This window comes from Anomaloglossus baeobatrachus, chromosome 9 (genome assembly GCF_048569485.1).
Source record: "Anomaloglossus baeobatrachus isolate aAnoBae1 chromosome 9, aAnoBae1.hap1, whole genome shotgun sequence".
Lineage (NCBI taxonomy): Eukaryota > Metazoa > Chordata > Amphibia > Anura > Aromobatidae > Anomaloglossus > Anomaloglossus baeobatrachus.
Genome location: NC_134361.1, coordinates 56344912 through 56371492, shown reverse-complemented (window position 1 = coordinate 56371492; position 26581 = coordinate 56344912). Strand labels below are relative to the sequence as shown.

At 46.8% G+C, this 26581-nt stretch overlaps 1 protein-coding gene across 1 annotated transcript in view; it reads left to right on the top strand.

Annotated features, from left to right (window-relative positions):
• Positions 1-2295: 2295 nt before the first annotated feature.
• LOC142250467 (interleukin-13 receptor subunit alpha-1-like) overlaps positions 2296-26581 on the top strand; it is a 110277-nt gene continuing 85991 nt past the window's right edge. The window contains exon 1 of the mRNA XM_075322655.1: positions 2296-2477. Within this exon, the coding sequence (XP_075178770.1) occupies positions 2405-2477 (73 nt within the window). The 5' untranslated portion in view covers positions 2296-2404. The remainder of the gene's footprint in view (positions 2478-26581) is intronic.

Here is a 26581-nt window from a genome sequence, read left to right as displayed (position 1 = left end):
CTGCAAAGCATCCCGCATTCCCATCCAACACTACTCTTGGAAGAAGTTGCAGGAAGGGTCCGTGGCGGAGGAGGCCGAGACCATAGTCACCACTGCAACTGGTGAGACGCTTCCCAGGGACCCTTCACCTCCTTCCATCCCTCCTACTCCAGACACCTTGCACCTGTTTGTTTGCCTTTTACATGTGTCGCGGGCGGAGGGGTTTTGGGAACGCTGCTCGCCTGGGGAAATCTCTGGCGTTCAGGTCCGGTGCTTCTGCTCCTCGGTGGCTCGAGCACGGGGCCGGACCCGGGGGCTTGAGCAGCGCCTCCTCGCCCACGAATGAAAAGGGGAGGTTTGGTGGTGGGATGTCAGTTGTGACGCCACCCACGAGGTTGTGGTGATGGTGGGCACCACCGCTGCTGGTGACGGGGGTTCCCAGGAGCGATGGCGGGGAGCAGCTGAGGTGTTGGCCCCTCCGTGGGTAGAGGCTGTTGGTCCCGGGGCCCCGGTTGGGAGGATTGGTTGGTGGGTAGGGGATAGGTGCAGGTGCCGATGCGGGGAGGCAGCGCGGATGCGGGGCAGCATTACGGTGCAGCGCTGTGCCGGATGGCACTGGTGTGCTCACTCAGGTAGTCAATGACAAAGTCTCTGGTAAACCAAACGGCTGGATGGATGGGGCCCGCAGTTGGCTGCGGTATCTTCACTCTCCCCGGACGGGTTGATGGTGGCTGTCGTTCCCTGCACCTATGTGTAAAGGCTGCTTTACACCAGACAATCTATCGTGCGATAGATCGTCGGGGTCACGGTTTTTGTGACGCAGATCCGGCATCGCTGGCGATGCCGGCCTGTGTGACACCTCCTAGCAACGCAGTATCGCTCACAAATCGTGTCGTTTACTGCTCGCTAGGTTCCATAATATCATTTAATTTAGTTGTTCATCGTTTCCGGGATAGCACACGCCGCTCCGTGTGACACCCCGGGAACGATGAACAGCAGCTCACCCGCGTCACGCGGCCACCGCCGGCTATGTGAAGGAAGGAGGTGGGCGGATGTTTACGTCCCGCTCATCTCCGCCCCTCCGCTTCCATTGGCCGGCGGCCGTGTGACGTCGCTGTGATGCCGAACATCCCTCCCACTCCAGGAAGTGGACGTTCGCCGCCCACAGCGTGGTCGCACGAGAGGTAAGTACGTGTGCCGGGGGGTTACCGACTTTGTGCGCCACGGGCAGCGATTTGCCCGTGACGCAAAAAAGACGGGGGCGGGTACGATCGATTGTGAAATTGCACAATTGGTCGTACCGTGTAAAGCAGCCTTAAGTGTTTGACCCCTATGGATTCCCACGGGTGGTCCGCTCCCCGGCTTGCACGTGTCAGGAGAGCCCGTTTTACCCGCAGGCGCTGGCCCTTGGATCTCTGGCTGTTGGTGGTGGCTCTTATCCGGACGGGTTGGGCTGTTGCCTTCTGACGGGACTTGGTTGGGAATGAACCCCTGAGGTCCAGACCGCAATCAGAGAATTTGACCATTACGGCGGCTTCCGAGCCTAGTCGGGGTCTGAGTACCCTGCCTTGGTGCTTGGCTTCAATCCGCTTCCCGGTTCGGTACCGGCGGGCCAACGCCCGACCCCGGTCCTACGGTTCCATAGACGTCCACCTACTCCTGCAGACGGCCACCACCATCTGCCGACCTTGCTGATGGTGCCTGGGCTCTGACCCAGACACACACAGTCTCCACTTCCATTCCTCAACTCTCCTACACTTGACTCCAACTCCAGTTCCACGAAACCAATGGCCCGGTGACGAGTAACCCCTGAGGCCTCGTGGGGCGCTACAAGTGCAAACTGTGTTTTTTTTGTATCTTGGCAGCGCAAGTCCTGAGACTCCACCGAAAACAATGGTATTTAATGCTGCATAAAAACTTATATTATCCAATGAACAAGCGTTTACGTGGCAAGAATGAGAAACAAATGTTTTTTATCAATTTAACAATCGATGCCCTCTCACTTGCATTGCTTAGAGAATGAGTAGAGCTGCAGTAAAATACTCGAAAATCCAGTTTTTCCAGCCCTTTTTTATTTGTGTAATGTAAAATGATATAGAAATAAATAGAAAATAAAACTGGGACAGTAGAGGGTGTCATATTGGGACTTCCCTACTGGCATAATCACACATCACAAAATTGTAGTTTGTCACTAGCAGTTCTCGTATTGTAGTTTTGTAGCTCAGACATAGAATTTCTGTAGGAGGATATCATCAGAACCTGTAGGAGGGAATAGGGCTGTCAATGGGTGGACACTATATAGAAAATGCCAGGAAGTCAGTTTTCTGGGAACATGACAGTTTTCCGTAACTTTACTACTTACAGAACGTGGGTTCCGACTATGAAGAAGCAGAAAGTTCTCAGATTCTAGGAACTGGTCATAAAAATGAGAACAAACTGCTTCTTTCCTGCTCTTTTATGGTTACAGCTGGTTTTACAGTCCGCAGTATCTGAAATGAGTGAGTACCATTTATATCCACTTTAAATCTTTCTTTCCATGTTGTTCCCAGGTGATTTTCTGTTTTTTTTTTTGTTTTTTTTTTAAAAAATTGTTCAAATGTTCATTAAGTGAAAGTTTAGATAACAGAACTACCTTACCCGGTATAAATACTTAACTGGTAACTTAAGATCAGATGTAGCAAAGTAACACTTGTCAGTTGCTCCCTTTACATATTTGCTACTTCATATAGATATATACCGTCAGTCCTGTGTAAAATATGGTTATACTGTGCAATGGTTAGCTCGGTCACTTTACCTGCCGTCCAAATCAGTGGAACAAAAAAGCCTTTGTATTATAATTAGGGATGATCGAATACCTCAAATATTCGGCTTCGTGAATATCCATCGAATACCTCGCCGCTATGCGAATATTCAATGTGCAATGTAAGTCTATGGGAAGCCCTAAAGACCACTGTACACACACAGATAAATCTGTGGCAGATCTGTGGCAGATCTGTGGCAGATCTGTGGCAGATCTGTGGCAGATCTGTGGCAGATCTGTGGCAGATCTGTGGCAGATCTGTGGTTGCAGTGAAATTGTGGACAATCAGTGCCAGGTTTGTGGCTGTGTACAAATGGAACAAGATGTCCATGATTTCACTGCAACCACAGATCTGCCAAAGATTTATCTCTGTGTGTAAAGTGGTCTTAACAGTTCCTAATAGTTGTTATTCGGGTTTCCCATAGACTTACATTGCGCATCGAATATTCGCGAATAGTCGAATAGCGGCGACCTATTCGGCAAATATTCGATCATCCCTAATTATAATATCTAAAAGATGTTTATAAAATAAACACGTTAGCTCTGCAACAATAGATTTTATGAATTGGTTGCTTATAGAAGAGTAAAGGGAACTTGATCATTGTAAATATTTTGACATTTTCTTATCCCCTATTTGTGCTGATCAGTGGTGGTCTAGGTAAGGGGTCGGGAAACTATGGCTCGCAAGCCAGACACTGCTTTTTTGATGGCTGCATCTGGCTCGCAGACAAATCTTTAATAAAAAATACCGTATTTTCCGGTTTGTAAGACGCACTTTTTTTCCCCAAAACTGGGGAAAAATGGGGGTGTATCTTCAGGTATCGTCCTGAGACATTAGCACAGCTTTCCCTTAAGGGGTCATTGGATTGGAGACCCCTGATCATTGGTTTATGTCCCCTGATGAACCCTGGTGTATCTGCAACTGGGGAGAAACGCGTCGGGATACCATGGGACTGGTCACTTTAAGATAAGTACCCAGATTTTTCTATCATCCTATGTGATAGGTGTTTAGTCTGTGCAGGGCTGTGTAGGGTTGCTTTAGGGCTTCCCACGGTGAATGGGGGTGCCAAAAACAGTTAGGGCGTTGTACTGTCCATTGTCAGCTAGGGCCTACGAGGGTCATTCCATATAGGCTATTATTTATCTGTATGTGGTTACATTATCTGCCTATAATCAATAGATCTGGTTAACCATATCAGTAATTGTTTTTTCTGCACACTGTGTCTTATTGCCAATATATGTGTACCTACCCACTGGAGGACTCTGCCCAGTCTTCTTAAATGGTTTGTGTTATGGGCTTGATCTTTTAATTATATTTATTAAAAGTTATTTTTTTTAGCAGGGTTTTGTTTCTAAGGGTTATGGTGCATCTTATAAACATATGGCTTATCCGGGTGGCATTGGTGGCGCAGGGTCGGCGATACTGCGGGCTCGTGGGTTGTCACGACGGTGAGCCCGCAGTAGCTGGCAGACTGTGGGCTGCTTTGAATCTCCCGTAGTTGACAAGATCGACTTCAAGAAAATGGTCGCGGAGGTGGCACATGTGCAGATAGCACTCCGCAGCCATTTTCTTGAAGTCGATCTCGTCAACTGCGGGAAATTCAAAGCAGCCTGCCGGCAGATAAATGGCGCTTGCCGCCGTGAAACTCCACTAGCCTGCAGCAGTATCACCGATCCTTCACACACTGACCCTTTTGAGCCCCTCCTCCGTGCTCGCAGCATTGCCTACCCTGCCTCCTGGGAACCACTCTACCACCACTCCACCCGGAATTACATTTTTAAATATGTGGCACTCATGGCTGTCTCAGCCAAAAGGTTCCAGACCCCTGGCCTAGGTCCTTAGACCCCCTACTCAAAAGACCACTCAATTGTGAAAGCAATAGGGCTCAGGTGGTGCTTTAGCACAAATACAGGGATGAGGAGTGTAGAGGGATGAGTAGAGTACACTTGCCGTGAGCACACCAGAAACAGTCTAGTCACATTCTGGAAGGGAGTATACATATCACATACTTTTGCCATGACGTGACTGCCATTCCCAGCGTTGACGCTGGAGAATTCTCAGTGTGTGAGATGTGAAGACTCACAAGTCTGAGGTCGCATAGAGTGACAGAGTGACTGCAGACTTGTCGTTTTATGCCGGCGTCACATGGTACGATATATCGGGCGATATGTCGTCGGGGTCACGTCGGTAGTGATGCACATCCGGTATCGTCTGATATGTCGTAGCGTGTGACAGCTACGAGCGACTGTTAAGGAGCAAAAATACCTTATCGTTGCTCGTTGACACGTCGCTCATTTTCAAAAACCCATTCCTCCTTCTGCGCGCCGGTTGTTCATCGTTCCCGCGGCAGCACACGTCGCTCCGTGTGACACCTCGGGAAAGACAAACTGCTACTTACCTGCGTCCCGCCGGCAATGCGGAAGGAAGGAGGTGGGCGGGATGTTACGTCCCACTCATCTCCGCCCCTCCGCTTCTATTGGCCGGCCGCTGAGTGACGTCGCTGTGACGCCAAACGTCCCTCCCCCTCCAGAAAGAGGATGTTCGTCGCCCACAGCGACGTCGTCCGGGAGGTAAGTACGTGTGACAGGGGGTTAACGACTTTGTGCGCCACGGGCAACTAATTGCCCTTGACGCACAAACGACGGAGCGGGTGTGATCGCTCGTGCGATCGCACGATAGATCATCCCGTGTGACGCCGGCATTAGACCCGACAACCTCTTTAATACTGAACACAATCTTAATTTCTCTACCAGGATCGTTAGTTCTTTCTCTGCCCATCACACATTTAAATTGAGTATAATTTCCATTATTCATTTTCAAATATTGTATATAAATAAGGATATTGTCTTTTTCCCGTTGGTGAAATTCTCACACTTGTTAGCCAATTCTGAATAGTGTTATGTTTGTCTTGATTGTTTTAAACTAACAAAAGGCTTAATAACTCATCTAAGGTTTCTAAATATTAGAATGTGTACTCTTTCTTTAAAGGGAATCTTTACCAGGTTTTTGCTCCCCCATCTGAGATCAGCATGATGTAGAGACAGAGACCCTGATTCCAGCGATGTGTCACTGACTGACCTGTTAGCTGTCATTTTGATAAAATCAATGTTTTCTCTAGCAGTTAAGGGGGCTTTACACGCAACAACATCGCTAATGAAACGTCGTTCGGGTCACGGAATTTGTGACGCACATCCGGCCTTGTTAGCGACGTTGTTGCGTGTAACACATACAAGCGACCGCTAACGATGTAAAATACTCACCAAATCGTGGATCGTTGACACGTCGTCCCAAATATTGTTCCTTGTTCTGGACGCAGGTTGTTCGTCGTTCCTGAGGCAGCACACATCGCTACGTGTGATACAACAGGAACAACAAAAAACACCGTACCTCCGTCCTCCGGCAACGAGGTGGGCGTCACTTTCGTGCGGATGCTCTCCGCCCCTCCGCTTTAATTGGACGCCTGCCGTGTGATGTCACTGTGACGCCGCATGAACCTCCCCCTTAGAAGGAGGCTGTTCGCCGGCCAAAGCGACGTCGTTAGGAAGGAAAGTATGTGTGACGGGGCCTAGCGATATTGTGCGCCACGGGCAACGATTTGCCCGTGACGCACAAACGACGGGGGTGGGTGCGAACGCTAGCGACATCGCTAACAATGTCCCAGCGTGTAAAGCGCCCTTTATACAGAGCTCATGAATATGCTGGACTACCTGGCAGCACACCAAGTAGTCCTGTAATGATAATCTACTGCTGATTAAACAATTATTTTATCAAAATTACACTAAGCAGCCCAGTAGGTGACACATTGCTGGAATCAGGATCTCTGCCCATATGTTATGCTGCTCTTAGGTCAGGTGGCAAAAACCTGGTGGCAGATTCCCTTTAATGAGGACCCATCAGGTTTTTTTTTTTACATTATTCCTAATTATAACACCAATACCACAAAAAATGTCAAAAAAAACTTGCTACATACTATAGGCACCAATTTAAAACAAAAAGCAAGCTAATTTACTTAAAAAAAATCCTTTATTAACAACAATAATTCATATATAAAAAACAATCGAATGGAACCACCCAGGTGACGGATGGAAAAATTCACATGGGGGGCACGGCACCTGTGGTAAATTATTCACACCACCATATACCAGTGAGAATAATACAATAATGTAAATAAATGTATGGTTGACAGTCAAATACACAGTCTATATATTATTGTATGTATAGAAAAAATATCAATCAAATATAAAGTTATTATATATAGAAACAGTGAAGTAAAGCATGTAAACCACACAGCGTATTACGAATGATGTATCACAACAAGGTATCGGTGCAGTGGCCCCCACAAACACTGACGAGCGTTTCGCAGCTACCGTGCTTCGTCCAGGAATTATGCTTCAGATTAGTGGGAGCTTGGGTCCTGACACCACCACCAATCACTGAGAAGACTGTCCATAAGTGATTCTGCATACAGCAGAGCTTCTACTCCACTCTTTCCATGTGCTGAATCTGGCAGGAGTAAGCGTTTTGGAGCAGTCTTGCTTGATAATGGGATTTACCCAAACTCCCTACAATCTGCAGCAGATTTATTTCATAATAAAATTAAATTATAAGTGATCTTTAAGAGACTAGCTAGGACTAAAGCTGGCTTTACACGCTGCGATATCGGTCCCGATATCGCCAGCGTGGGTACCCGCCTTCATCTGTTGTGCGACACGGGCAAATCGCTGCCCGTGCCGTACAACATCGACCAGACGCGTCACACATACTTACCTGCCCGGCGACGTCGCTGTGACCGGCGAACCGCCTCCTTTCTAAGGGGGCGGTCCGTGCGGCATCACAGCGACGTCACTGAGTGGCTGCCCAATAGCAGTGGAGGGGCGGAGCTGAGCGGGACGTAACATCCCGCCCACCTCCTTCCTTCCGCATAGCGGCCGGGAGGCAGGTAAGGAGAGCTTCCTCGTTCCTGCGGCGTCACACGGAGCGATGTGTGCTGCCGCAGAACGAGGAACAACCTCGTTACTGCTGCAGTAACGATTTTTGAGAATGGACCCCCATGTCACCGATGAGCGATTTTGACCGTTTTTGCAATGATGCAAAATTGCTCATCGGTGTCACATGCAATGGCATCGCTAATGCGGCCGGATGTGCGTCACCAATTCCGTGACCCCAACGAGTTCGCATTAGATGTCGTAGCGTGTAAAGCCCCCTTTACTGAAGGTCCGTTACTAGAGGCCCTTAAAAAAATTGCATTGAACAATAAAGAAAAAAAATATTATGTGGGCTCCCTCATATTTTTGATAACTAGCACAGGTAAAGCAGAAATCTGTGGGCTGCAACCCTGAGCTGTCAGCTTTACCTTGACTGGTTATCAAAAATAGAGAGGATCCTATGCCATTTTTTTTTTTTTTAAATTATTTACATATTTTGATAAACAGCTAAGGTACAGAAGACAGCTGAGTGGAGGGGACCCATGGTTATTTGACCCCTCCCAGTTTAAAAATAGCAGCCCGCAGCCACCCCAGAAGTTTGATGGGCCAATTCTGGACCTTTGCCCTGGTGCGGTGGCAATCAGGGTAATACTTTTGGGGTTGATGAGAGCTGTGTTGTGTCAGCTACCATCAAGCCCAGGGGTTAGTAATGGATAGGCATTTATCAGACACCACCATCAGTAACCTGATAAGTATAGAGTTAAAAAACACACTAGGGAAAAAAGTTTATTTTCATATAGACTCTCCCACACACCGTCATTCGCCCATCGATTTCTATAAAGTGCTATTCTGAGAACTTTCTCAGAACAAAGTGCCATAGGTCGCTGCTAGTTAGCGGCAGCTCGGAATTTCTCACAAGTGGTGACATCATGGAGTTACTGACATTACCGCTCTTGAGAAATTCTGTGCTGCTGCTTAACAGCAGGGACTTAATTAGCCTTGTTCTGAGAAAGTTCTCAGAGTGGAGTTCCATAGGAATCGATGGACGTCGTTGGACATTACTTCTTTGGATTATATCAGAACTTTCGGGATTTCTTCTAAATTAATAAATTAGTGAATGAGAAGTGTGGGGGAGTGTTTATTGTCTAACTGGATTAAGTCGGAACATTGAGGATTTTTTTATTCAATAAATTGGTGAACAAGGGAGTGTGGGAGAGTTTATTCAAATAAACTTTTTTTTCCTAGGTATGTTTTTTTTTAAACTGTATTCTTACTGGATTAGTAATGGAAGTGTCTGATAGATGACTATCCAACACTAACCCCTTAGCTTGATGTCTGCTGTCACTTCACAGCTGACATCAAACCCAAAAGTATTAGGGCTCGTGCGCACGTTGCGGGTTTTTTTTGCGTTTCCGCAGCATTTTAAGCAGCAGCGTCTCATTGTCAAAATGCACGAGTTTTGGTTTTCAAGCAAAATCTATGGGATTTTGACAAAATCCGTGCGCACGATGCTTTTATAAATGCAGCGTTTTGATTGTCAAAAATTTGACAAAATCTCTGCGTTTAAAAATGCAGCATGTCACTTCTTTTGTCTGTTTTGGCAGCATTCTGCACCCACTGAAATCAATGAGTTGTTGAAAAGCGCTACCAAAATGCTAAGCAGTGCGTTTGTACTGCTTTTTTGTTGCGATCCGCATTTTTTTTTGACATAACAAACGCAGGTCTTTCGGTCTCTCTCTCTCTCTGTCGATGTCGGTCTCTCCCTTCCAACTCCTCTCTCATTCTCACCGATCACCGGTGCGGCGCTGCACGGCGTTCACACTGGGCGGCTTTTCTTCTTTTGAAAATGCCAGCCGCTCATTATTCCATCTCGTATTCCCTGCTTCCCCCGCCCAACGACGCTTATGATTGGTTACAGTCATCCACGCCCCCATGCTGAGTGACAGCTGTCTCACTGAAACCAATCACAGCCACCAGTGGGCGTGTCTATATCATGCAGTAAAATAAATAAATAATTAAAAAAAAAACAATGTGCGGTCCCCCCATATGATACTCACCCAAGATAAAGCCACACAGCTGTGGGCTGGTATTCTCAGGATGGGGAGCGCCACGTTATGGGGAGCCCCCCATCCTAAAAATATCAGCATGCAGCCGCCCGGTATTGCCGCATCCATTAGATGCGACAGTCCCAGGACTCTACCCGGCTCATCCCGAATTGCCCTGGTGCGTTAGCAATCGGGGTAATGAGGAGTTAATGGCAGCCCATAGCTGACACTAAGTCCTAGGTTAATCATGGCAGGCGTCTATGAGACACCCCCAATGATTACCCTTAAGTGAAAGTAAATAAACACATACACCCGAAAAAATCTTTTATCTGGAATAAAAGACGAAAAAATAACACCCTCTCCCAGCACTTAATTAAAATCCCCAAATACCCCTCCAGGTCCGGTGTAATTCTCACGAGGTCCCGTGACGCATCCAGCTCTGCTACATGAAGCTGACAGGAGCGGCCCTAGAACACCGCCACTCTCTGTCAGCTCCACGCAGCAACTGAAGTGAGCCGCGCAATCAGCGGTGACGTCACCTGAGTAACGGCACCGCTGATCGCGCAGCTCCCTTCACTCACTCAAGGGATTTGCGGTCACAGGTGAGTCCTTCACGTGTGACCGCAAATGAGGCTGCGACACAGAGAGAGAGAGCTGCGCGATGTCAGTGAAATTGGGTGAAGCTATGACGTCACTGCTGCAGACTCCCGTGTCCTCACACTGACCTCGGTGGTTCATCTGAGTTCATGACAGCACACAGAGACAGAGCCACAGGATGACAATGAAGTCGGGTGAAGTTCATCCGAGTTTATTCTCATCGCCTGGCTCTGTCTGTGTCTGCTGTCAGCGGGCATGTAGCAGAGCTGAATTGCCGGGGGACCGCACTGACAAAAATGCATCCAAAACGCATGTAAAATGCATGCAAAATGCATCCAAAATACATGCGTTTTGGATGCATTCTTTTTGTCAAAATGCAGTGTCAAGTCTGCCAGAGGGTGCATTTATTTCTGCACTGGTCAGGATGCAGTGTGCGCACGAGCCCTTACCCTGATAGCCACCGCACTAGGGCAATCGGCAAGAGCCAGCCATTTAATGGATGTGCCACTTATGGGGCAGCTGCGCTCTGCTACTTTTAGGCTGGGAGGGCGAAATAACCATGGCCCTTCTCAGCCTGATAATAGCAGCCCCGAGCTGGCTGCTTTACCTTGACTGGTATTTTCTAATTTTCAAATTCCTAGACAGTGTCAAATTTTTCTAACTCTTCCTCTGCCACCACCAAATGTATTTCTTTTCCAGCTCAGGTCTGAAAGAAGAATTTAACATTTTGTATATTGTTGATGAAACATATCTCAACATTTAATTTTAATTCCTCCATTTATCTAATGATTTTTTAAAACCAAATAGCCACATACAGTATACTGTATCTGTTAAACTGGCATTCTTGCTTGACCATAATATCCATCAGCCCATAGATTCTTTTTTCATATGTTTAGTTCAGCCAGACTGAACGCACTTTACCAGAAATGGAGGAGTCGCCATTTTTTTTTACCTTGATTGTGTCCTAAAGTAACTCATCCTGGAAAAGAAAGTCACCATAGAGCTTTGATGGTGAAAAATATAAGAAAGTTATAGCTGTTGAAATATGGGGATACAAAAAATAGTATATTTTACAATAATAGTTTTAGTGTGCAGAAGAAGCAAAATATAAGATAAACATAAGTATGGGAACAATGGAATCTTACTGAAACTGAGGTTCTAAAAATCCAGCGAAGCTCAGTGGAATGTTCTTCTCTTGCTGACACATCAATGTTCAAATTAGATAATTGGTTCAAATCACCAAGTGGCAGTGTTTTAGTGTTTTTCAGGAAAAGTCTTTCCCAATTTCCCTTTTGTCTCCTGTGTCTGCCAAATCCTTTTCCAAGGAAAAGTGTTTTGTTTTTTAAAAATTAAAGAAACCATTTTACAATTAGTGACTCACTGTCTTGTGATTGTTCTTTGTCTCGCTAAGATCTTAAGGGGTGCTTCACACACAGCGAGCTCGCTGCCGAGATCGCTGCTGAGTCACGCTTTTTGTGACGCAGCAGTGACCTCATTAGCGATCTCGCTGTGTGTGACACTGAGCAGCGATCTGGCCCCTGCTGCGAGATCGCTGCTCGTTACACACAGCCCTGGTTCGTTTTCTTCAAAGGCGCTCTCCCACTGTGACACACAGATCGCTGTGTGTGACAGCGAGAGAGCGACAAATGAAGCGAGCAGGGAGCAGGAGCCGGCGTCTGGCAGCTGCGGTAAGCTGTAACCAAGATAAACATCGGGTAACCAAGGTGGTTACCCGATATTTACCTTAGTTACCAGCCTCCGCAGCTCTCACGCTGCCTGTGCTGCCGGCTTCGGCTCTCTGCACATGTAGCTGCTGTACACATCAGGTTAATTAACCCGATGTGTACTGTAGCTAGGAGAGCAAGGAGCCAGCGCTAAGAAGTGTGCGCGGCTCCCTGCTCTCTGCACATGTAGCTGCATTACACATCGGGTTAATTAACCCGATGTGTACTGTAGCTAGGAGAGCAAGGAGCCAGCGCTAAGCTAAGCGGTGTGCGCTGGTAACTAATGTAAACATCGGGTAACCATACCCGATGTTTACCTTAGTTACCAGTGTCCGCAGCTTCCAGACGCCGGCTCCGTGCAAGCGCAGCGTCGCTTGCACGTCGCTGCTGGCTGGGGGCTGGTCACTGGTCGCTGGTGAGATCTGCCTGTTTGACAGCTCACCAGCGACCATGTAGCGATGCAGCAGCGATCCTGACCAGGTCAGATCGCTGGTCGGATCGCTGCTGCATCGCTAAAGTGTGAAGGTACCCTAAAGGGAACCTGTCACCAGTTTTTTGCCCTATAAGCTGTGGCCACCACCAGTAGGCTCTTATATACAACATTTTAACAGGCTGTATATAAGAGCCCAGGCCGCTGTAAAGAAAATAAAAAACACTTTATAATACTCACCTAAACTGGTCGCTGCGGTGGATGTGGCTCCAATGGGCGTCTTCGTCCTCCGGTGTCGGCGTCGCCTCTTTCGGCCATCTTTGTCCTCAATCTTCTGAAGCCTGTGTGCATGACGCGTCCTACGTCATCCACATTCGTTGGCATTCAGGTCCTGAGCAGGGCAGATCAAAGTATTGTAGTGCGCCTGCGCGGGACCGGCGACTGTGTATGACATAGGACGCGTCATGCACACAGGCTTCAGAAGGAGGACGAAGATGGCCGAAAGAGGAGGCGCCGGCACTGGAGGATGAAGACATCCATATCACCCAACTTCACTGCAGCAACCAATTTAGGTGAGTATTATAAAGTGTTTTTTATGTTCTACACAGCGGCCTGGGCTCTTATATACAGCATGTTAGAATGCTGTATATAAGAGCCCACTGGTGGTGGCCGCAGCTTATAGGGCAAAAAACTGGTGACAGGTTCCCTTTAAATTCTGTTTTCAAGATTTTGCCATGAATTGTATTGGTATTTAATTATACATAAATACTTTCATTAACAAACTTACAGCTTGAGATGATTATTTAAAGGGAACCTATCACCATATTTGGCGTCTATAAGCTGTGGCCACCACCACTGAGCCCTTATATACAGCATTCTAGAATACTGTATATAAGAGCTCAGGCCGCTCTGTATAGTGTAAAAAACATCTTTATTATACTCACCTAAGGAGCGGTCCGGTCCGAAGGGTGTCGCTGCTCTCGTGTCCGGCGCCTCTTCTCTGCGGTGATCGCTGTCCTCCTTCTTCTGAGGCCCATGTGCATGACATGTTCTACATCATCCACACAGGCCGGTACTGAGGTCCTGCGCAGGTGCACTTTGATCTGCGCTGCTCAGAGCAAATCAAAGTATTATAGTGCACATGCGCGGGTGGTCTTTAACATCTCCTCGCCCCTGCGCATAACAGGACTTTTATCTGCCCTCAGCAGGGCAGATCAAAGTGCGCCTGCGCAGGACCTCAATGTGGATGATGTAGATATATCATCCACACTGGGGTGGGAAGAAGGAGGATGGAGATCGCAGCAGAGAGGAGGCGCCAGACAGGAGAGCAGCAACACCCATCGGACCGGACCGTCCCCCTAGGTGAGTATTATAAAAGTGTTTTCTATGTTATACAGTGTGGCCTCGGCTCTTATATGCAGTATTCTGGAACCCTGAATATAAGAGCTCACTGGTGGTGGCTGCAGCGTATAGTCACCAAATCCGGTGACAGGTTTCCTTTAAAGGAACACTAAAGTGTATAAGGAAAAAGTGCAAATAGGCATCTTGAAGTTCAATGCTTAATTTATTTTGTTCTTATAGAACATAAGCTACCTTCAGAGGTGTCTGCCCTTCCATTTAAAACTCATGTATGCTTGACTGAACTGAGCGTACATTAGTGTTTGGTGGGGCAAGTTCATGTTTGGCCGACCTTGATCTGAGGTGGATGTGCACCTTTAGGCGGGCTTTACACGTTGCGACATCGCTAACAATTGCTAGCGATGTCCAGCGCGATAGCACCCGCCCCCGTCGCACATGCGATATGTGGTGATTGCTGCCGTAGCGAACATTATCGGTACGGCAGCTTCACACGCACATACCTGGTCGGTGACGTCGCTGTGACTGCCGAACAATCCCTCCTTCAAGGGGGAGGTGCGTTTGGCGTCACAGCGACGTCACCGTGACATCACTATTCGGCCGGCCAATAGAAGTGGAGGGGCGGAGATGAGCGGGACATAACATCCCGCCCACCTTCTCCCTTCCGCATTGCCGGTGGGACGCAGTTAAGGAGATGTTTGTCGCTCCTGCGGGTTTACACACAGCGATGTGTGGAGCTACAGGAACGACAAACAACATCGTACCTGCGGTCGAACCGACATTATGGAAATGAATGACGTTACACAGATCAGCGATATTGTACGCTTCTGTGCTCGTTCATCGTCGCACCTAGGGTTTACACGTTGCGATGTCGCTACCGGCGCCGAATGTGCGGCACTAACAACGTGACCCCAACGATATATCGGTAGCGATGTCGCAACGTGTAAAGCCCCCTTAGTGCCTCCTTATACTAAGCTAATAAATACGCAGGTCCTGTGAAACACAATATATTTATTAAAATTCATGCTTGAGAGCGAGCACTTTTAGGTCTTCTATATCATTTGTTGGCCCCTAGTAATGCTGTATTGAGGACATGCGGCTGCACTCTATATAGGGTCACATTGCTTTTCTTTGCATGATTGTCCATTGTCAGCCAATGTGGCTTGATACCAGTGTATACGTGTTTCCCCAAAAATAAGACACTGTCTTATATTTTTTTTTTGCCCCTCAAAAAATCGCTAGGGCTTCCTGCTTTTTTTTTACCAATTGACTTCAATGGAGTGAGTGAAAAACGCAGAAAACAAAACGCATGTGTAATGCAAATGTTGCTTTTTATGTACGCTTTTATTTACTTTTATGATGTCACTGGGGTTCCCTGCAGTCATTGTTCTCAACCCTGGTGACGTCACAAGGTAAATCAAGTTCATGTCGGCGGATAACCAGGATTTCCTGCAGATCCGCCAGCATGAACTTGGTTCACCTTGTGACGTCACCGGGGGTTCTCCGCACCTAGGCCTTGCGGTCTTTACCGCAGGACTTTTCTGCAGGGATTGCCGATGACGTAGGTACCCTGGTCTGTGAGGCAATCTGTACCTCAGTAACCCAGGGTTGTCATGGTGACATCCCAGGGTTACCATAGCAGCGATTGGGTCCCTGTGATTGCATTACAGGGACCCGATCGCCAGGGAGAGGTAAGCAATTCCTCTCCCTGCCTCCTGAATGCTGCAATCTCACTGAACAGCGCCAAGACAGATCAGAGTGAATCAGTTTCACAGGCCTGTACTTACTAATGTCGCAAACAACAGCTCTGGTACTAGTGGCCCTTCTATCAGCAGCATGCTGTGTGTCAGACACAAGCCCTGATGATAGCAGTTCTCCTATCTGCAGCATTTCTTTTAGGTTGCAATTAGAGGAGCACTATCTGGCCCAAAGTAACTCAAAAGTCATTACTATAGCTACCCTACGCTCATGTAGTGACCGGCAACAAACACTGGTTAATATTTCACCTGTTAAAACATAGAAAAGTTCTGTATTCCAAGAAAGTTCAAATGATAACTGATACCACTGAGCCCTTCCACTCCCACGTGGTTGAACAAACCAGGGGAGATGTTAACCACAAGTCCCTGTACAGACTAGTAGAGTAGAACCATAACCTGACCCTGTTTTGTTCCTGACTGACTGCAAAGGTTGGCACTCTAAAGTAATGCACTCAACGTCAGTTAACCCTGAATATCCTTAACTGTGCCCTAAACTATCAACCAAATATAAAACAAAACACCAATAAACATAAAAATGTGCAAACAGGCAGAATGTGAGACACAGGGCTAAAGACGTGTTCACACAGTCATATAGAGGAGACAGAAGAAATTGAAAGAAAGACAAAAACACTTATGAATTAAGTGGAATCCCTCCAAATCCCAAATGAAACAGAATCAGAGAATGGTGGAAAAGGAAACACACAAACTGCAAGGAAAAGAAAAAGTGATAACTCAGCAAGGTTATCCTGAATTGAGGAGCTGTCACTCCAAACATCCATAAACTTTGGACTATAGCCAGCACTGAGGCATGTGCATGGTGAGTTTAAATAGCCCCTCCCAAGATGTGATAGGACAAACAAAACAAGAAATTTAACACACCTGAGGGGAAATAAAACAAAGACAAGGCAAAGGAAAGACAAGAGAACTAACAGCAATTGAACCTATACAAAACATGCTATGGTCCAACAGAGAGGGACACTGACCACACAACCAGACGTCACCAGATCTAGCCCTGGTGTCAAGCCCATCCTCTGACAACACTAATTAAACTCTCTTATAAGGCCATCCGCATGAAGATCTGACCCAGTCGACGCTTGATCCGCCTGGATCCCAGGACTCATTCCACTTCATACTCCTGATCCTCCTCCTCCAAATCCACCTCAATGATATCTTGAGGTTGTTAAGGGGTGTGAGAGGATAACAGAGAACTGGGGCTCCTAATCTTGCCCTCAGGCTTGGGGGCCCATAATCCCAGAGGTACATCTGATGGTGAAGATGTTTGGGCTGTCTTCCTTGGCCTGCTCTTGGATAGCCCTGCACTACTACCCCCTCACCCCAACCCAAGGGGAGGGTCGGGACTGGAGTGGCTGAACCAACAGATAAGGACAAATGGGGAAATCAAAACTCTATCACACAGCTAGTGTCGCGGGCGGAGGAGGGGACGCTGCGCTCTCCCACTGCTCGGGTCCGGCTGCCGCTGCTGCTGCAGCCGCTGCTGCTCAGTGGCTCGAGCGATGGGCCAGATCCCGGGTACTTGAGTGGCGCTCCTCGCCCGTGAGTGAAAAGGGGAATGGTTTTGGGGATTTATAGACCGTGACGCCACCCACGGTTGTGGTGATTGTGTGGGCACCACCGCTGCTCTGGACGGGGATCCCGGGAGCGGTGACAGGGAGCAGCTTTGTTGTTATTTCTCCCCTCCGTGGGTAGGTGGTTGGTTGTTCCGGGGCCCGGTGATGGGGTAGGTAGGGAGGACAGCAGGCGGGTTGCGGGGCCTGATGAGGTGCAGGGTCGCAGGGGCAGCGCTGTGCCGCTCGGCACGGAGGTACTCACTCAGCCCAATGATGATGACACTGTTCACGGTAAAACAAGCGGCTGGATGGACGGGTCCCTCGGACGGCTGCGGTGTTGTTGTTCCCTGTAGGTTGGTGATGACTGTCTCTCCCTGCACCTAAGTGTAATGTTGGTAGCGATGGGTTCCCACCGGTAACCCGCTCCCCGACTTGGATGTAGGCCGGAGGAGCCCCTTTTGCCCGCAGGCGCTGGCCCTGGGAAACGGTTGCCCTTGGCGGTGGCGGTGTCTCCCCTTCACGGTTGGACGGTTGTCTTCTATCGGGACTTGGCTGTTTGGAAACCCGGAGGTCCCCTTCACTAACGAATTTGGCAAATTCACGGCAACTCCAAGCCTTGCCGGGATCCGAAAGGCCCCTGCCAATGATGCTGGCTTCTCTTTGTATGCCAGTCCGGTACCGCCGGGTCACCACCCGTCCACGGTCCTTACGGCAGACTCCAATCGGCCTCCACTGCAGACGGTCTGCCAACCTTGCTGCTCTGTCCGGGCCACACACCCGGACTAACTTCAGGCTCTGTTGCTGTCACTTTTCTCCTCACACTTGCTCCTCTACCACTCAACTCCTCTCACTTCCTCCTCCAAACTCTAACTACTGTGTCTTCCCTCCTCCAGGACTGTGAACTCCTTGATGGGTGGAGACCAACCGCCTGGCTCCACTCCCTGGTGTGGACAACAGCCCCTGGGGAGGGCAACAAGGATTTTGTGTTTTGGCTTCGATGTGCCTACAGGAAGTGTGGGGTGTGGTGGTGTTGTTACCTGTGGCCCCTGGCTTGTCCAGGGCGACACACTAGCACACACGAAGATATAAGACAATATGTGATAAGGAGGAAATAAAGAGCAGGGAGGAAATAATCAGACGAGAGGGATTTTTTTCAGAACACTTAGCAACACAACCCTGCCAGTGATCCAGGTACTGTAAAGACCGATGAATGACCTGAGAATCTATAATTCTCGATACCTGAAACTCCAGAGATCCATCACCTAAGACTAGAGGTGGAGGGGCAGGAAGAGGAGCTCCCAGACCCAAACTTACTGATTGCCGTCTTCTCCAGTATTCAGTGACATTCTGGTCCTCTTCTGACTTTTGTTAAGGTATTTCAGAGTCTCTGTATCACACTGCGCTCTGTGGGTGAGCCAAGAGTCTCTTTCACAATGTATGTCTATGAAGTCTCATTCTAACGATCCATAGACTTACATTGTAATAAAAAGCACTTTTGGGTCACACAAACTTCAGTGTGATCCGGATTAACAATAGCGTGAGACAGGTTTCAGGTTTTAGTTATTTGAGTTGTTGCTAAGTTTCCTCTAAATAAATATCAGAAAATTGGCATAATAATTATTCTGCATCTTTATATTTGCAAAAATAATAATGTTTCAAACTGCTGAAACTTTTCTGCATTAATTTTATGTAGCAGAAAAAGGAAAACTCTTTGATATCGTAGAAACAAGAGCCAAATGAAAATTTTCATTCTCAGATATCAATCAGCAGGTCAAAATCATTAAGAACTGGCTGATTTCATAACTGAACCTGACAACTTTTGAAACTATGTAGAACAGTGTAACTAATGAGACAGAAAGGAGAGCTGGCAGCAGTGATTGATCACAACAGTGATTATAGTGCATCTGCTACATTTCATTTACACATTTCTATTTTAATTCTTAATGCTGAAGCAATCAGCCCAAGGGGCGTAATTACCGGGGGGTCCACCATCCCCAGCACCTACTTTAGTTGGATGTATGTCCGAGGATGCAAATCCAGCTAAAGGATTTTGGCCAAAAGCCATATCTTTAACTTGGAAGCCAAGGCCAAGCTACCCAAATATGCACGAAAACATAGGAATGGGGGGGAATACAAAAAATGTATGTAATTATTAGTGTATGCAGGCAACAGTGAAGCAATTGGATTTGGAGATTTGGTCAGCATTAGGCCTCGGTTCCACCTGCGCATAGTTCCCGATGTGAGAGCATTGGAAGCGATATGCTAATGACTCCCTGTTGCGAGCGACAGTCGAGGGTCATGCGATTGTGATTCGATCTTATGATCGCATCACAGCTGCAGAGAAGAGGGAGGCAGCACTTTCTCCCTCTTCTCCGCTCCCTGTTTTTGTGTACATCGCACGGCGGTCATATGACATGCGAGTGCAGTGCGATGTTTCACACGCACCCATAGACTTGTAAAGGGGTGCGTGAGCCGAGACTCACTGCCAAACGCAGCATGCTGCGATTCTTTTCTCATGCTGATATGACATGAGAAATCAATCGCAGATGGACTCTGCCCCATAATTTCGCACTGATGCGAGTGCAGTCTGATGTTTTATCAGATTCCACTCGTCCGTAAAAAACGCAAGTGGAACCGAGGCTTAATGGTGTTCTCAGTGTTGAGAAACATATACCGGTATTCATCCATCGTGTAAGGCTACGTGCCCACGATCAGGGTTCACAGCGTTTTGGACGTAGCGTATTTTTACTCGGTCCAAAACACTGCGTAGTACAGTACAAGCACAGTGGATTGGATTTATACAATTCTCCTGCCCACTGTGCTGGTTTTTCCCGAAGCGAAAACTGACCTTCCCGAGCCTCAGCATGTCAATTTATGCCACGGAGCCATGGGTTTCGACCACAGGGAGAATAGAGAGAAAGCCCACAGCAGCCTGAACACTGATCGTGGGCATGGACAGCTGTGGTCTCCTGTGGAGACACTCATGGCCAATCTCATTAAGAACTATCTTCACCGTAAGGAAGAACAAGGAGTCCTGGAGGTGATGACATAGCCTCACACAGCACTGATCTCACCATCTTCAAGTCTGCCTGGGAATACACTAAGTGACAGAAGGATTTGCTCAAGCCTCACTCACAGATGATCTGTGGTTAGTTCACCAAGATGTTTGGAAGCACCTTGCTGTTGAATTCCTTCAAAAACCGTGTAAGTGTACAGAGAAGAATTGATGCTCTTTTGAAGGTAAAGGGCGGTCACACCAGGTATTGATTTGATTTAGATTTCTCTTTTTTACATTTACTTAACTGATAAAGTATTAATATTAACATTTTTGAAGGTATTTTTATTTTGCAGCATTTTTCCACACCTGGCTAAAAATTTTGCAAAGTATAGAACTGAGGAGTTATTAGCACAGATCGCTTTATGGTTTGGGGGTTTTACTATCCATCAAAAGTGGAGTCCAATTTTGATTCCCCTGAAACTTGAGGCTATGTGCTCATCTCCTTGTTAGCTACCAATGACGATCCTCTGCAATGTGGAGTTACACATGCTCTTATTGCACAAAAGAAAGACTATGATTCACTGTATGAGCAAAGTATATGGACACGTACGGAAAATTTTATGACATCTCATTCTAAAACCAGAAGCATTAAAAATGGATTTAATTCCCTTCTTGGAGATATAACAGTTTTCACTTTTCTTGGAAGGATTTGTAAAAAAAAAAAGGTCCCTGCGGGGATTTTTGCTCATTCATGCAAACATTAGTGAGGTCAGACATTGATGTTGCGAGAGAGGGGCACACAATCCTCTTCATGCTAAAGGTCGTCGATGGGGTTGGGGTCAGGGCTTTGTGTGGCCAGTCATGCTTTTCCACGTGATGGTGTCTCTGTGGTGCTGGATGTTGATCTCCCTAAAGTCAATCATCCTTGCTTATGTAGTCTTTTACTAGGCATTGCTCCCACTAGCCAGTTTCCTACACCACACTGATGAGGGGCAAATACCCCGAAACAGCTGTTTGTGGATGGATACCATGTTTTGGCATAGGCGGTTTCCTTGACTGGAGACTGCCCTTCCCGTGGTTGTTCCTTCCCGGTGAAAGACCTGGCTAGTTTCCTGCCAGCGTTGAGACATGTGATGGTGTTTCCGCGGCAGTCTTGTTTTGCATATTTTCCCAGAGGGCCTAGTTCTAGAATCACTGCGTTGAGAAACACATGATGGTGTCTCCGTGGTACTGGATGTTGATCTCCCTAAGGTCAATCATCCTTGCTTATGTAGTCTTTTACTAGGCATTGCTCCCACTAGCCAGTTTCCTACTCCACACTGATGAGGGGCAAATACCCCGAAACAGCTGTCTGTGGATGGATACCATGTTTTGGCATAGGCGGTTTCCTTGACTGGAGACTGCCCTTCCCGTGGTTGTTCCTTGCCGGTGAAAGACCTGGCTAGTTTCCTGCCAGCGTTGAGACATGTGATGGTGTTTCCGCGGCAGTCTTGTTTTGCATATTTTCCCAGAGGGCCTTGTTGTAGAATCACTGCGTTGAGAAACACGTGATGGTGTCTCCGTGGTACTGGATGTTGATCTCCCTAAGGTCAATCATCCTTGCTTATGTATGCTTTTCCAAACCAGACTCTTACAACTATAATTTTATGAACTACCATACTTACTTTGTCCACAAATTGGAGGCTAGGCTACACTTGTCCAAAATTCCTTAGAATAATGAAGCATTACGATTTTCCTTCACTGGAACATAGGGGCTTAGGCCAATCTCTGAAAAATAAACTCATAACATTATCCCTCCTCTACAAAACTTTGCAGCTGGCGCAATGTACTTGGAGTGTAATGTATTCCTTAAATTTGGCAAAGCTCACACATGCCCATTGGTCACCAGATAGAGAAGCATGATTCATCACTCCACAGAACATTCGTCTCCACTGCTCCCGAGATGGTGTGCTTCATACCACTTCTTCCAAATCTTGGCATTCTTCTCAGTGATGGAAGGGTTGCATGTAGCCACTCCACCATGTATACTCATGTCATGAAGTTCCTGTTGCACATTTTTTTTTACTGATGGTAAAAACATAGGAGGTTTGAAGCTTTTGAGCTATGGAGGCAGCAGAGTGTTGGTGATTTCTATGAACTCTGCCCCTTAACACTCGGTGACCCCAAGCTGTAATTGTACGTGGTTAGGACATTGTGGCTGAGTTGCTATAATGCCAAAATGTTTCCACTTTACAATAATACCACTCACAATGAACTGTGGCGTCTTAAAGAAACAACTCCAATTAACCTTTTCCCTTTTCTTTATGTTCAGTGTAGTGTCAGAATGATCATATACTTAACGATCGCCGTCTTCTCTGGTTTTCAGCTGCATTCCGATCCTCTTCCTAGTCACATGACGGAAATTCAGACTCTCCGGATCACACTGCGCTTTATGTGACTCAAAAGTGTTTTTTTCACAATGAAAGTTTATGGATCGTCAGAATAAGATTCCATAGACTTACATTGTAAAAGGGACTCCTGGCTCTACCCATAGAGCTCAGTGTGATCCGGAGACTTTGAATTGCCTTGACCTTGACGTGAATCAAAAGAGGACTGGAATGTCGCTGAATACTGGAGAAAACGGCAATTAGTAAGTGTATTACCACACTGACCCTACCCTGCACTAACATTTACACTGGTTTAGGGCCAAAAAGTTAATGGGAGTAGAGTGTGAACCCAAACAGTAAAGTTCGGTGTTTGTACCAAAAGTGGACTTTGCCAAAAAATAAGTGTTTGAGTTCGGCGTTTGAGTGCTGTACGTATGCTGACCACTACATCAAGCATTTCTGTGCTCGGGTACACTCGGTGCTCAGCCCAGTGCAAGCCACTTCCAGTGATTGAGCAGCTCCCACTGGGGGTAAAAACACCATTATCGGATGTAGTGTACACAAAAACAAATCAGTGACTTCAAATGGAGTTCAAGTCAAGTCCAGGTCCAGAACCAAAGTTTACCTAAAGTCTGTCTGAACCTGCCAAACCCAAACTTCAACAGGTCCATTCATCCCAGCGGTATCTTTCCGCCAGCATCACCGAGCCCCGAGGCATCCCCCTACCCACGGAGGGGTTAAACACCTGGCTGCCATCCCATCACCACCGGGCGCTCCTAACAGCAGCGGTGGTACTCCACCTTACCACACACCATGGGTGACGTCACGAACTTTACACATTCCACTCCCCTGTAAATACCCCCTTTTTGTTTTGAGTGGCCGCACGACCCCCGGGTCCGGAGACCCCTCGAGCCACCGCGGATCCGGATCCGAGCAGCAGCTCCGGCTGCTGACATGGGGGCGGTACACTAGTATCCATGACTTCATTAGAATGAGCCATTCTGTCACCAATGTTAGAAAATCAGACTGATATATACTGACATGGGGAATGGGACGGAATGAAAAATCAGAATTCTAGGATGACCTTTGCCTCAATATTTTACTACATATCCTATACCTTCATCCATAGGAAAGACAAATGGTGAAAAATGAATAGTTGTCATTATAACCCTGCTCTAATTCAGCCTTTAAATTGCCTATGTTCGTATATAATACATTAGAAATTGAATATCACAAAAATACAGTTCTGTATCGCAAGCGAACAGTGGAAAGTGAACAATGGCTATGGTTTTGTTGTGAGTTCAGTGCAGAGAAGGGAAACTGTGGAGTCAGAGCGGGTTAATGATACAGGAAATTAGTAACACGTTTCCTATGTTCTTGCTTATTGTGCATCACTACAGTAAATGTGTGTTTATGGCAAGTATTGTGATACATGTTGTTTTATGCGCTTTGGCTTGGCTAACTCATGTTTCCATAATTGTTTTTTTTGTTAAATGAGATACAATTTTGCACCAAATTGAAGCTCTATTCTTTTTCAATTCCATAATAATTTTTTTTTTCCAGAAATTTGTATCCATATACTACACACTTATTTGTGATTGTACATGACCACTTATATTGTTTACAGGAGTGAACATCTTTGTAAAATAGTTCTGTATTGGGGCACCGCATGGCTGCACAAAAGGTAGTACTAAATCACAGGGACTACATGTTCTTCTGTGTCCACTTTTTGTTTTGGTAAATAAAAAAAAATTAACAAAAACCAGATGCGCCCCATTGTGGACAAAGGGGCTTTCATGCTTTTGTTTGCATCCGTGGTTTTTTTTTTTGGATCTGCATTCGACATGTAATTTAATTACTTTCTTGGAATAAAGAAACAACAGTCGATAACAGAATCTTAAATGGAGACTGAAAAGTATCTCATCTTCATTCTTCAGGAGCACACAGCTCCTCAGCCTGCCGGCATCCTACTGTGTTTCCCCGAAAATAAGCCCTACCCCGAAAATAAGTCCTAACAAGGATTTTCAGCCTTTTCTGAGTATGGCCTAAACATAAGACCTACCTCGAAATTAAGCCCTAGTTGTGGTACAATAACGATGCTTCAATGCAGGTAAAAAAGTTAAAGAATAGAGCAGGACACTTCATTAAAGAAATGAGACAGCTCCGAAAGAGAGAAGACAGCCACAAAAGAGAAAAGACAGCCACAAAAGAGAAAAGACAGCCACAAAAGAAAGAAGACAGAGCTTAAAGAAAAGACAGCCAAAAAAGAGAAAAGAGAGACCCAAAAGAGAAGACAGCACCAAAAGAAAAAAGACAGACCCAAAAGAGAGAACAGAGCCCCAAAAGAGAGAACACAGACCCAAAAGAGAGAACACAGCCCCAAAAGAGAGAACACAGCCCCAAAAGAGAGAACACAGACCCAAAAGTGAGAAGACAGACCCAAAAGCGAAAAGACAGACCCAAAAGCGAGAAGACAGACCTAAAAGCGAGAAGACAGGCCCAAAAGCGAGAAGACAGACCCAAAAGCGAGAAGACAGACCCAAAAGCGAGAAGACAGACCCAAAAGAGAGAAGACAGACCCAAAAGAGAGAAGACAGACCCAAAAGAGAGAAGACAGACCCAAAAGAGAGAAGACAGACCCAAAAGAGAGAAAACAGACCCAAAAGAGAGAAAACAGACCCAAAAGAGAAGACAGCCCCAAAAGAAAAAAGACAGACCCAAAAGAGAGAACAGAGCCCCAAAAGAGAGAACACAGACCCAAAAGAGAAGACAGCCCCAAAAGAGAGAACACAGAACCAAAAGCGAGAAAACAGACCCAAAAGCGAGAAAACAGACCCAAAAGCGAGAAGACAGACCCAAAAGGAGAAAACAGACCCAAAAGAGAAGACAGCTCCAAAAGTAGGAAAAGACAGCTCCAAAAGAGAAGACAGACCCAAAAGAGAGAATACAGACCCAAAAGAGAGAAGACAGCTGCAAAAGAGAAAAGACAGCTCCAAAAGAGAAGACAGACCCAAAAGAGAGAAGACAGACCCAAAAGAGAGAACAAAGACCCAAAAGAGTACACAGAGCCAAAAGAGAAAAGAAAGACACAAAAGAGAGAACACCGACCCAAAAGAGAGAAGACAGACCCAAAAGACAGAGAAGACAGCCCCAAAAGAGTGATGACAGACCTCAAAATTGAACTCCCCAGACCCCAAACAGCTACAGCTGGCAGGTGCCTACAGTGTATGGTCTCTCCTACAGTGATCTACGTTGCTGTCAGGTCCGCTCACACACACACATCGGATGCAGGATCCCTCTTCTATCTCACACACACACATCTGATCGCAGTAACACCACACACACACACACACACACACACACACACATCAGTGACACCATACTGCTTTCGGCTGGCAGGGGGCACTGTGGAACCCGAGGACTTGCAGTGGACCATATCGAGGACCTGCAATGAAATGTATCGAGGAGCAGGTCCTTGATATGTTCCTACGCAGGTCCTCACGTCCCATGTCCCCTTGCCTGCCGGAAGCAGTATGGTATCACAAGATATATTTGTGTGTGATGTTACTGCGATCAGATGTGTGTGTGAGAGTGGAGGAATGCTGGAAGCAAGGGAGAACCACTGTGGACAGCACATGAACTTGCTGGGAGCACCCTCTGTGGAAAGCACTAGAACCTGCTGGGAGCGACGCAGATGTCTAGCGTCTCATAAGTGCGATTCTCCTGGGTGGTGTCTGCCTTCTTTTGGGGATATGCAAATCAAAAAAGTCTGTTGAGCCTCTGTTAGGAGTCTCAACACAGAAACCAGCCAGATATCCCTCCGGGAAGGACCCAGCCAAGGAGTGGCTCTTTTTAGGAGACCACCATAACCACCATATTAAGTGGCCTTTTTTGTCAATATCCAACTTTTTGACAAGTTTAAAGATATGACAAGGGAAATACCAAGGCCAGGTATCCATCTACAGACAGCTGTTTCGGGGTATTGCCCCTCATCAGTGTGGAGTAAAGGCCCCGTCACACACAGAGATAAATCTT